Source organism: Cucurbita pepo, chromosome LG07 (genome assembly GCF_002806865.2).
Source record: "Cucurbita pepo subsp. pepo cultivar mu-cu-16 chromosome LG07, ASM280686v2, whole genome shotgun sequence".
NCBI classification, from domain to species: Eukaryota; Viridiplantae; Streptophyta; class Magnoliopsida; order Cucurbitales; family Cucurbitaceae; genus Cucurbita; species Cucurbita pepo.
The window spans coordinates 7,641,786-7,654,394 of record NC_036644.1 but is presented as its reverse complement, the minus strand read 5'-3'; the positions used below and the strand labels follow the sequence as shown (position 1 = coordinate 7,654,394).

The window sequence follows — 12,609 nt, the reverse complement described above, 5'->3', positions numbered from 1 at the left end:
TCAGTTTTAAGAGAAGATTTTAGGAGAGAAAGAAATAACAACTGCTTACAGTATATAACCTTGGGTAGGGACCACTTGTCACAATCGTACTTTTAATGGCAGAGGACTTGCGATTGTGCGGTGCTCACTTTCCAACGACAAGTGAGCTAAGTCAATTCGTTCTTGCGTCGCCTACGGCCAAGCGACGTATACTTGAGCCTCTGGCTTCGGTTTTAAGAGAAGGTTTTTAGAAAGCGAGGGTAGAGAGAAATTTTCGAAAGAGAGATTTTTGAAAGAGACGTTATATAAGCAAGGAAGAGAGAAATAACAACGGCTTACAGTATTTCATAATTCACCTGGCTTTGATACCATTTATAATAGCTCAAGTTGATCGTTAGCAAATATTGTTCAAGCTATGTTAATATCAAAAAGAGAAGTGTTGTGATGCAACCGAGGACAGTGGATCATATACATAGTGTAAGATGCTACTAAATTTAGTGTGAATTGGATATCATGCATCCACTCCACATTTGCATATTATTTCTTTCCATTTTGATGTGTAGGAGACCAAAAATATGAGATAGTTCAGTCCATATCCGGTGTGGACGTTAGAGCATTGAGAGGACATTTCTCTAGTACGAGAAAATCGGGAAGGACGCACCTCTGTGGTGTGCCAGCAACTAAGTAGTAACTCACTCCAAAATGAGTGCTCTCCTATTCTGAATGGAGCGATTGAAGTTTTGAGAATTTAAGAGAAATCAAGGCAAGATGAGTCTTTTATCATCGCGATAGCTGTAAAGTTAATGAGTCTTTTATCATCGCGATAGGTGTAAAGTGGAATAGGAGAGCACTTTTACATGATGCTCGAGAGTGGCATCATGTAACATGAGTTATCAGTAGGCCGATACAATTTTCCAATTTTGCTTGGTTTTCCCCGCACGTAATTGATAAAAAAGTTGAACGCAAAATGGCCAGACAAGTTTCGATTTACAGTGTTTTAAAGCTTAGTAAGTCCCGATAAGTAGTATCATGCGTTCAAACACATCTCATGTAGAAAGCTTATAACTAACGGGCGATCGGGTATCGATCAACGCAGAGTCATTTAGTCAAGAATTATTTAATTGAAGTTGCTTAAACATTCATATACCATTTCCTCTTTACTGTAACTCTACCTGTTCTATACCTAATTTTCTGGAATGACCAGAGGCCTCCATTATTATAATCCATAAGAACAAAAGAAGAAATGTATTGAATGAAAAAGAAAAGGCTCTTAATTCTTCACAGTGCTGGCTGGAAAATCAGGGCTCTTTTTCTTCACAGTGCTGACTGGAAAAGCATCTCAGCAAGTTCCTGAAACATTGCACAAAAACCATAATCAGCTAGGCTCACTGAGTTTGGTTCGGATTAGGAGCATTCCTGAGTTCGGTTCGAACGGGCTAAGAAAGTCCAGTTTGAGTTACACAAGTTCGTAACTAACTGATTAGGAGCATTCCTGAGTTCAGTTGGAACGGGCTAAGGAAGTTTAGTTTGAGTTACACAAGTTCGTAACTGACTGCACCCGTTCGGATTACGAGCATTTCTAAGTAGTTGGAACAGGCCAAGGAAGTTTAGTTTGAGTTACACAAGTTTGTAACTGAATGCACTCGTTCGGACTAGGAGCATTCTTGAGTTTGGTTCGAATGGGCTAAGGAAGTTTAGTTCGAGTTACACAAGCTCGGAACTGACTGCACCCGTTTGGATTAGGAGCATTCCTGAGTATGGTTCGAACGGGCTAAGGAAGTTTAGTGAGTTACACAAGTTCGTAACTGATAGCACCCGTTCGGATTAGGAGCATTCCTAAGTTCGGTTGGAACAGGCTAAGGACGTCTAGTTTGAGTTGCAGTCAAATTCGTAACTGACTGCACTCGTTTGGACTAGGAGCATCACTGAGTTTGGTTGGAACGGGCTAAGGAAGTCGTAACGTGATTAGATGATAGACTCAACCCAACCCAACCCAACCCAACCATCAGTGATCCAGTACAATTTGGGTTGGCTTGATTGAAGTATCAGGTCGGGTTAATTGAATACTCATCGTTTGCACCATCCAAGGGCGACCCGGTTCGACCAAGGCCCCAATGGTGCCACATTTCAAGCAGAACAACAACAAATAAGGAAGTTTACCTGCTTGGCAGAAGGAACCTTTGGCTCTCCCCATTCCATGGCCTTCTTCTCAAGATATTCAAAATCAGCCTTACCAGCCTAAACAAAATCCAGAACATCATATATATTAAACCGTTAAAAAAAAGTCGAAATACATAACGAACGGACGGAAGCTAATTCGAATAAGTCACCTCTATTTGTGCGCCAATTTCGGTGTCGAAACTCTGGTATCTCTTACGAACAAGCTCCGTTAAAGAACCATCCTTTTTCAAGATATCACCATTAAACGTCATTACTGGTTAGAACGAACCCAAAAACACGAAACTCGAGTGGAATAAAGAAGCTACCTCAATTAGCTTGGCAACATTTCGGAGTCCACGAGCAAGGGTATCCATTCCACTAATGTGAGCAATAAACAAATCTTCAACGTCGGTACTCTCTCTTCGCCTGTCGATAAGCACCGACGCAACAATGAACAAAAAAACATCATAGAGAGAGTAATCAAATTCAGAAAAGACAGAAACCAACTTACAATTTCGCATCAAAGTTGAATCCACCAGGTGCTAACCCTCCCTGTCCACAGAAGAAAACAATTATTAGATATTCTTTCGCGTCGTTGTTAGAGCCATTTACAGCGCTTACAAACCGAACAAAGATATATTACATACATTTTTCACTACACTGAGCATAACCATAGTAGCTTCACCAATGTCGGTCAGAAACTGATCGGTATCCCAACCTGTGACATAAAATAGCTAAAGTTAGTACTCTACCCTGCTATGCCCTTCGAATGTCTTGCTGTCCCAGTTGTTTCAGGTTCGGTTCATACCAACTTGAGGGTCGCCAGTGTTCGCATCAATGTTTCCGAGAATCCCGTTGAGCCTTGCAGTTTCAAGTTCATGGTGGCAACTGACAGTGACATACGAGAAAAAAAGTTCAGAAATCGATTGTAGTTAAAAGATAATCAAAATCGAACGTTTCTAATGGATTTCCTACCTATGACCCGATAGCGTGGCGTGATTGCATTCAATGTTAAGCTTAAAGTCATCTACAAAAGATGGGAATAAAGATCAGAATAAAAAATGTAAAAACATCAAGATAAAAATGATTAGATTATTACCAATAAGACCATATTTTCGCAGGAAATTAGCCGATGTAGCAGCATCCCAATCGTACCTGATAAAACAAAACCGTTCATAAGGATAGATGTTCACGAGCCACAACCCAAGCGGGCGTTTAAAAGGGTAAACCAACATGATTAAAGAGATAGAAAAGAACGTAAAGAAACACACTGATGTTTCGTAGGCTCTTGGGGCTTGGGTTCAATCAGCAATGTTCCTGCAAAATTCATGAAAAACAATTCAACTCTTTAGTCAGATGTGAAATTTTGGCATGATGAAATATTTGGGAATCAATCATACCATTGAAACCAATCTTCTTCTTGTAGGCGGCGGCGGCCTGAAGAAACCTGGCCTGCAAGAACATTATAAATGACCTTTATCGCTCCAAACGGTAGACACAATCGTTAAGTGATAGCTGAAGACTTTGTAGTAACTCACCATATGGTCGAGCTCTCTCCCCATGTCGGTGTTCAGAAGAGACTGATAACCCTCACGGCCGCCCCAGAAGACGTAGTTTTCTCCCCCCAAATGATGAGTGACCTGACAAGACGTATATCAGCGTTTTGAAACCAAACTAAGCATAGTAACTTATAATACATGTCTTCACACTCACTTCCATTGCTTTCTTGACTTGAGCAGCAGCATATGCATAAACACCAACTTCAGAGCTGCAGGAAAGTCGAAATGCTCAAACGCTGATACCGGGAACACCAGGCTATGGATAACAAAGGTCTAAACGTATTACCTCGTCGCAGCACCATGCATGTAACGAGGGTGCATGAATAGTTGTGCTGTACCCCACAAAGGTTTAATTTTGGTTCCCTGCATAGCCCCGGGAGATAATAAATAACAACAAAAGTATTCGGGTGTTGATTTGATTCATATCCTACTATTACAAGAGATAATCGATACGAGTTATCAGAGAAATGAACTCGCATTTCCCTATTTCATAAGACACCCAGCTGAAACACAATGCATTTATCAAAACGGCACCCGAACATATAACGAATACAATTACCTGGAGCTCTTTAGCAAGGGCCACAACCGCATCAAGGTTTGCATTAGTTTCCTATAAAAATCATACAAACAGAGCAGAAACTTAGTTAGCAAATTTAACGTTCACAAACACGCAAAAGGTCGAATACAAGAAACGAAGCAAAACCTCCAAAGTTAGTGCATCTGGGGCTATATCTCGGTCATGGAAGCACCAAAATTCAACCCCAAGTTTCTTAATGAACTCGAAATTAGCTCTCACTGCAAATCCAAGACATAAACTTACATCAGTTATATCGACACAGCCATATTTACCAAACGCTACAGATCAAGGTTGTGGATTCATCTCTTACTCCTCCTCTTTGCCATAGCCACTGAATTGGTACCATCTTCCCATGGCCAATACTTGGTAGCAGCACCAAATGGGTCTCCTCCTGTCCCACGGAACGTATGCCAAAACGCAACACTGAACCTCATCCAATCCTATGGTCACAATATTTCCTATCAGAAACAAATACAACACATGCCTTGAATCCCAAAAGCACACTAAGAACAAAGAAACCACACCTTCATTTTCTTCCCAAGAATTTCCTCATTAGCATTATACCATTTAAATGCCAGTGGATTTTTGCTTGCAGGACCCTGTTATGTAACGAGAATACAAATAAGAAAACAACATTGTTCTTATTATCCCCAAGAACAATCCAAATTTATCTAACATTCTAGGAAGAATTCATTACAATTCAAAGAAAATTGATTCTATGTAAGAACACCAACAAACCTCATATACAATCTTGGAAATACCAGGGAAAAATTCCCCCTCCCAATCCCCAGAATGACTGCATTCGTTATTTGCATCAGCAGGACATGTGGGAGGCTCAGCAATCTGCAAGAATCCNACCTGTTCTATACCTAATTTTCTGGAATGACCAGAGGCCTCCATTATTATAATCCATAAGAACAAAAGAAGAAATGTATTGAATGAAAAAGAAAAGGCTCTTAATTCTTCACAGTGCTGGCTGGAAAATCAGGGCTCTTTTTCTTCACAGTGCTGACTGGAAAAGCATCTCAGCAAGTTCCTGAAACATTGCACAAAAACCATAATCAGCTAGGCTCACTGAGTTTGGTTCGGATTAGGAGCATTCCTGAGTTCGGTTCGAACGGGCTAAGAAAGTCCAGTTTGAGTTACACAAGTTCGTAACTAACTGATTAGGAGCATTCCTGAGTTCAGTTGGAACGGGCTAAGGAAGTTTAGTTTGAGTTACACAAGTTCGTAACTGACTGCACCCGTTCGGATTACGAGCATTTCTAAGTAGTTGGAACAGGCCAAGGAAGTTTAGTTTGAGTTACACAAGTTTGTAACTGAATGCACTCGTTCGGACTAGGAGCATTCTTGAGTTTGGTTCGAATGGGCTAAGGAAGTTTAGTTCGAGTTACACAAGCTCGGAACTGACTGCACCCGTTTGGATTAGGAGCATTCCTGAGTATGGTTCGAACGGGCTAAGGAAGTTTAGTGAGTTACACAAGTTCGTAACTGATAGCACCCGTTCGGATTAGGAGCATTCCTAAGTTCGGTTGGAACAGGCTAAGGACGTCTAGTTTGAGTTGCAGTCAAATTCGTAACTGACTGCACTCGTTTGGACTAGGAGCATCACTGAGTTTGGTTGGAACGGGCTAAGGAAGTCGTAACGTGATTAGATGATAGACTCAACCCAACCCAACCCAACCCAACCATCAGTGATCCAGTACAATTTGGGTTGGCTTGATTGAAGTATCAGGTCGGGTTAATTGAATACTCATCGTTTGCACCATCCAAGGGCGACCCGGTTCGACCAAGGCCCCAATGGTGCCACATTTCAAGCAGAACAACAACAAATAAGGAAGTTTACCTGCTTGGCAGAAGGAACCTTTGGCTCTCCCCATTCCATGGCCTTCTTCTCAAGATATTCAAAATCAGCCTTACCAGCCTAAACAAAATCCAGAACATCATATATATTAAACCGTTAAAAAAAAGTCGAAATACATAACGAACGGACGGAAGCTAATTCGAATAAGTCACCTCTATTTGTGCGCCAATTTCGGTGTCGAAACTCTGGTATCTCTTACGAACAAGCTCCGTTAAAGAACCATCCTTTTTCAAGATATCACCATTAAACGTCATTACTGGTTAGAACGAACCCAAAAACACGAAACTCGAGTGGAATAAAGAAGCTACCTCAATTAGCTTGGCAACATTTCGGAGTCCACGAGCAAGGGTATCCATTCCACTAATGTGAGCAATAAACAAATCTTCAACGTCGGTACTCTCTCTTCGCCTGTCGATAAGCACCGACGCAACAATGAACAAAAAAACATCATAGAGAGAGTAATCAAATTCAGAAAAGACAGAAACCAACTTACAATTTCGCATCAAAGTTGAATCCACCAGGTGCTAACCCTCCCTGTCCACAGAAGAAAACAATTATTAGATATTCTTTCGCGTCGTTGTTAGAGCCATTTACAGCGCTTACAAACCGAACAAAGATATATTACATACATTTTTCACTACACTGAGCATAACCATAGTAGCTTCACCAATGTCGGTCAGAAACTGATCGGTATCCCAACCTGTGACATAAAATAGCTAAAGTTAGTACTCTACCCTGCTATGCCCTTCGAATGTCTTGCTGTCCCAGTTGTTTCAGGTTCGGTTCATACCAACTTGAGGGTCGCCAGTGTTCGCATCAATGTTTCCGAGAATCCCGTTGAGCCTTGCAGTTTCAAGTTCATGGTGGCAACTGACAGTGACATACGAGAAAAAAAGTTCAGAAATCGATTGTAGTTAAAAGATAATCAAAATCGAACGTTTCTAATGGATTTCCTACCTATGACCCGATAGCGTGGCGTGATTGCATTCAATGTTAAGCTTAAAGTCATCTACAAAAGATGGGAATAAAGATCAGAATAAAAAATGTAAAAACATCAAGATAAAAATGATTAGATTATTACCAATAAGACCATATTTTCGCAGGAAATTAGCCGATGTAGCAGCATCCCAATCGTACCTGATAAAACAAAACCGTTCATAAGGATAGATGTTCACGAGCCACAACCCAAGCGGGCGTTTAAAAGGGTAAACCAACATGATTAAAGAGATAGAAAAGAACGTAAAGAAACACACTGATGTTTCGTAGGCTCTTGGGGCTTGGGTTCAATCAGCAATGTTCCTGCAAAATTCATGAAAAACAATTCAACTCTTTAGTCAGATGTGAAATTTTGGCATGATGAAATATTTGGGAATCAATCATACCATTGAAACCAATCTTCTTCTTGTAGGCGGCGGCGGCCTGAAGAAACCTGGCCTGCAAGAACATTATAAATGACCTTTATCGCTCCAAACGGTAGACACAATCGTTAAGTGATAGCTGAAGACTTTGTAGTAACTCACCATATGGTCGAGCTCTCTCCCCATGTCGGTGTTCAGAAGAGACTGATAACCCTCACGGCCGCCCCAGAAGACGTAGTTTTCTCCCCCCAAATGATGAGTGACCTGACAAGACGTATATCAGCGTTTTGAAACCAAACTAAGCATAGTAACTTATAATACATGTCTTCACACTCACTTCCATTGCTTTCTTGACTTGAGCAGCAGCATATGCATAAACACCAACTTCAGAGCTGCAGGAAAGTCGAAATGCTCAAACGCTGATACCGGGAACACCAGGCTATGGATAACAAAGGTCTAAACGTATTACCTCGTCGCAGCACCATGCATGTAACGAGGGTGCATGAATAGTTGTGCTGTACCCCACAAAGGTTTAATTTTGGTTCCCTGCATAGCCCCGGGAGATAATAAATAACAACAAAAGTATTCGGGTGTTGATTTGATTCATATCCTACTATTACAAGAGATAATCGATACGAGTTATCAGAGAAATGAACTCGCATTTCCCTATTTCATAAGACACCCAGCTGAAACACAATGCATTTATCAAAACGGCACCCGAACATATAACGAATACAATTACCTGGAGCTCTTTAGCAAGGGCCACAACCGCATCAAGGTTTGCATTAGTTTCCTATAAAAATCATACAAACAGAGCAGAAACTTAGTTAGCAAATTTAACGTTCACAAACACGCAAAAGGTCGAATACAAGAAACGAAGCAAAACCTCCAAAGTTAGTGCATCTGGGGCTATATCTCGGTCATGGAAGCACCAAAATTCAACCCCAAGTTTCTTAATGAACTCGAAATTAGCTCTCACTGCAAATCCAAGACATAAACTTACATCAGTTATATCGACACAGCCATATTTACCAAACGCTACAGATCAAGGTTGTGGATTCATCTCTTACTCCTCCTCTTTGCCATAGCCACTGAATTGGTACCATCTTCCCATGGCCAATACTTGGTAGCAGCACCAAATGGGTCTCCTCCTGTCCCACGGAACGTATGCCAAAACGCAACACTGAACCTCATCCAATCCTATGGTCACAATATTTCCTATCAGAAACAAATACAACACATGCCTTGAATCCCAAAAGCACACTAAGAACAAAGAAACCACACCTTCATTTTCTTCCCAAGAATTTCCTCATTAGCATTATACCATTTAAATGCCAGTGGATTTTTGCTTGCAGGACCCTGTTATGTAACGAGAATACAAATAAGAAAACAACATTGTTCTTATTATCCCCAAGAACAATCCAAATTTATCTAACATTCTAGGAAGAATTCATTACAATTCAAAGAAAATTGATTCTATGTAAGAACACCAACAAACCTCATATACAATCTTGGAAATACCAGGGAAAAATTCCCCCTCCCAATCCCCAGAATGACTGCATTCGTTATTTGCATCAGCAGGACATGTGGGAGGCTCAGCAATCTGCAAGAATCCCAAAACACATTCAAACAAGCATGAACAAAACCCCAGAAAAAACCCACAAAAGTGNAACTGACAGTGACATACGAGAAAAAAAGTTCAGAAATCGATTGTAGTTAAAAGATAATCAAAATCGAACGTTTCTAATGGATTTCCTACCTATGACCCGATAGCGTGGCGTGATTGCATTCAATGTTAAGCTTAAAGTCATCTACAAAAGATGGGAATAAAGATCAGAATAAAAAATGTAAAAACATCAAGATAAAAATGATTAGATTATTACCAATAAGACCATATTTTCGCAGGAAATTAGCCGATGTAGCAGCATCCCAATCGTACCTGATAAAACAAAACCGTTCATAAGGATAGATGTTCACGAGCCACAACCCAAGCGGGCGTTTAAAAGGGTAAACCAACATGATTAAAGAGATAGAAAAGAACGTAAAGAAACACACTGATGTTTCGTAGGCTCTTGGGGCTTGGGTTCAATCAGCAATGTTCCTGCAAAATTCATGAAAAACAATTCAACTCTTTAGTCAGATGTGAAATTTTGGCATGATGAAATATTTGGGAATCAATCATACCATTGAAACCAATCTTCTTCTTGTAGGCGGCGGCGGCCTGAAGAAACCTGGCCTGCAAGAACATTATAAATGACCTTTATCGCTCCAAACGGTAGACACAATCGTTAAGTGATAGCTGAAGACTTTGTAGTAACTCACCATATGGTCGAGCTCTCTCCCCATGTCGGTGTTCAGAAGAGACTGATAACCCTCACGGCCGCCCCAGAAGACGTAGTTTTCTCCCCCCAAATGATGAGTGACCTGACAAGACGTATATCAGCGTTTTGAAACCAAACTAAGCATAGTAACTTATAATACATGTCTTCACACTCACTTCCATTGCTTTCTTGACTTGAGCAGCAGCATATGCATAAACACCAACTTCAGAGCTGCAGGAAAGTCGAAATGCTCAAACGCTGATACCGGGAACACCAGGCTATGGATAACAAAGGTCTAAACGTATTACCTCGTCGCAGCACCATGCATGTAACGAGGGTGCATGAATAGTTGTGCTGTACCCCACAAAGGTTTAATTTTGGTTCCCTGCATAGCCCCGGGAGATAATAAATAACAACAAAAGTATTCGGGTGTTGATTTGATTCATATCCTACTATTACAAGAGATAATCGATACGAGTTATCAGAGAAATGAACTCGCATTTCCCTATTTCATAAGACACCCAGCTGAAACACAATGCATTTATCAAAACGGCACCCGAACATATAACGAATACAATTACCTGGAGCTCTTTAGCAAGGGCCACAACCGCATCAAGGTTTGCATTAGTTTCCTATAAAAATCATACAAACAGAGCAGAAACTTAGTTAGCAAATTTAACGTTCACAAACACGCAAAAGGTCGAATACAAGAAACGAAGCAAAACCTCCAAAGTTAGTGCATCTGGGGCTATATCTCGGTCATGGAAGCACCAAAATTCAACCCCAAGTTTCTTAATGAACTCGAAATTAGCTCTCACTGCAAATCCAAGACATAAACTTACATCAGTTATATCGACACAGCCATATTTACCAAACGCTACAGATCAAGGTTGTGGATTCATCTCTTACTCCTCCTCTTTGCCATAGCCACTGAATTGGTACCATCTTCCCATGGCCAATACTTGGTAGCAGCACCAAATGGGTCTCCTCCTGTCCCACGGAACGTATGCCAAAACGCAACACTGAACCTCATCCAATCCTATGGTCACAATATTTCCTATCAGAAACAAATACAACACATGCCTTGAATCCCAAAAGCACACTAAGAACAAAGAAACCACACCTTCATTTTCTTCCCAAGAATTTCCTCATTAGCATTATACCATTTAAATGCCAGTGGATTTTTGCTTGCAGGACCCTGTTATGTAACGAGAATACAAATAAGAAAACAACATTGTTCTTATTATCCCCAAGAACAATCCAAATTTATCTAACATTCTAGGAAGAATTCATTACAATTCAAAGAAAATTGATTCTATGTAAGAACACCAACAAACCTCATATACAATCTTGGAAATACCAGGGAAAAATTCCCCCTCCCAATCCCCAGAATGACTGCATTCGTTATTTGCATCAGCAGGACATGTGGGAGGCTCAGCAATCTGCAAGAATCCCAAAACACATTCAAACAAGCATGAACAAAACCCCAGAAAAAACCCACAAAAGTGTAATCACATTCAATACAGATTCAACCAGAACGATGAAAAAAGGAACAAAAAGAGAAGAAAATGCTCACCGCTCCAAGCAAGAACACATTCAAACACAGAAACAGAGCCAAAACTTCACGGGACTTCATTTTTACACCCAATTTCTGCAACATTCACCACATAAACACCTCGATCAGAAACAAAAAAACAAACAACAAATCATCAACAATCGAATCCAAAATCAGTCAATTTCCCAGTGATTGCAAAAGAATCAGGAAGGGGAAATGGATATACATCAGAAATTAGGCAATAAAAAGCAAAACCCATGATCAAAACTGCAAAAATCAGAAGAGTAACACTAAAAATTCATCGACCCAGACGAGAAAAACGAAGAATCAAACTCACAAGATCGAAATGACCCTCGAAGAACTACAAAATATCAGTCACTGACGGTGGGTCTCCAAGGCTCGAATATATAGTGGGAGCAATCCAAGGATAAAACTATGAATTCTTTTTTTAGATAAAAGTTAAAGTCCAGAATTCACAAAACCCGGATGGGATAGAGATCCAAATTTGACGCATATGGAAGCGGCTCTGTATTCCTGATAACGGATATAATCAACAAATTTCAGGGGTAGTTTCGTCTTTACACTTTGATTAATTAGTTGAAATTTCGTAGATAAATTGGAAGCATAAATCAAAATGAGTTATGAGAGGAAATGATAAACTCACTCGTAGTTTGACTGAAAGACGATTACGTGTTGTCTTATTATTGGGCTGTGATGTGGTGTTCTGTAACCATAGAAATTTATTAAAAAATAGCGTAGACCTGACGTGGCAGATGGGATATTTAATAGTGGATAAGTACGCTGAGTCAGCTTTAAGGATTAATAAAAACTGATTAAGAAATTTATAAATGTAAAAATTAATTTCTTCAACTTTTTATCCTATTTTAAATATATTCATATTTTAAAATGTTGAACGGTAACCGGAAATGTTTCAAAAAAAGGTCGGAATAGGGCATACAAAAAATTCCCGCCCTTCTTTATCTCTAAAACCAGGGTGTCCTAATCACGCAATAGCTATTCCATCCCCGTTGTCCATAGAACCCGCTCTGAATAATCCACCTTTTGCGGGATTATTCCCGATGTAATCATAAAAAGCTAATTTTTCAGGAATTTTAGACCAAGCTTCTGATAAACTTTGATTTTCGGCTAGCCCGACACTAACCCTTCGATATATTTCTTGCTGTAAGTATCCCTGATCCCATTGATAACGAGTGGGACCAAATAAGCCGGCAACGA

At 40.2% G+C, this 12,609-nt stretch overlaps 1 protein-coding gene across 6 annotated transcripts; it reads right to left on the bottom strand.

Moving 5' to 3' along the window:
- Positions 1 to 1,062: 1,062 nt before the first annotated feature.
- LOC111798385 (xylose isomerase) lies at positions 1,063 to 11,865 on the bottom strand. 6 transcript variants are annotated; one of them, XR_002815701.1, is made up of 22 exons: positions 11,711 to 11,865; positions 11,395 to 11,469; positions 11,156 to 11,260; positions 10,942 to 11,016; positions 10,728 to 10,857; positions 10,544 to 10,635; positions 10,400 to 10,450; positions 10,127 to 10,203; positions 9,995 to 10,049; positions 9,820 to 9,921; positions 9,682 to 9,733; positions 9,553 to 9,598; positions 9,381 to 9,436; positions 9,257 to 9,308; positions 6,930 to 7,009; positions 6,769 to 6,839; positions 6,633 to 6,673; positions 6,448 to 6,547; positions 6,292 to 6,363; positions 6,122 to 6,199; positions 5,145 to 5,311; positions 1,096 to 1,162 (listed from the first exon to the last, which is right to left on the bottom strand). XR_002815701.1 is itself a non-coding variant. In XM_023681489.1 (21 exons), exons 2-21 carry the CDS (start codon positions 11,452 to 11,454, stop codon positions 1,294 to 1,296), a joined length of 1,431 nt encoding a protein of 476 aa, XP_023537257.1. In that variant the 5' UTR covers positions 11,455 to 11,469; positions 11,711 to 11,864; the 3' UTR covers positions 1,063 to 1,293. The 6 variants fall into 6 exon arrangements, 3 of the variants coding, with proteins under 3 accessions (XP_023537257.1, XP_023537255.1, XP_023537256.1); XR_002815699.1 differs by lacking the exon at positions 11,711 to 11,865 and adding an exon at positions 11,600 to 11,647; XR_002815700.1 differs by lacking the exons at positions 9,257 to 9,308; positions 11,711 to 11,865 and adding exons at positions 7,097 to 7,148; positions 11,600 to 11,647.
- Positions 11,866 to 12,609: the final 744 nt, after the last annotated feature.

What these genes read in the sequence shown, in the direction of transcription:
- LOC111798385 (XM_023681487.1), bottom strand. Translation starts at nt 11,632, where the DNA reads ATGGGTTTTGCTTTTTATTGCCTAATTTCTGAT. An exon ending in GGAGAGAGCTCGACCATATG is followed by an intron (nt 3,592 to 3,677) that starts GTGAGTTACTAC and finishes ATGTTCTTGCAG; the next exon opens with GCCAGGTTTCTTCAGGCCGC. An exon ending in GCCACGCTATCGGGTCATAG is followed by an intron (nt 3,028 to 3,114) that starts GTAGGAAATCCA and finishes TGTCACTGTCAG; the next exon opens with TTGCCACCATGAACTTGAAA.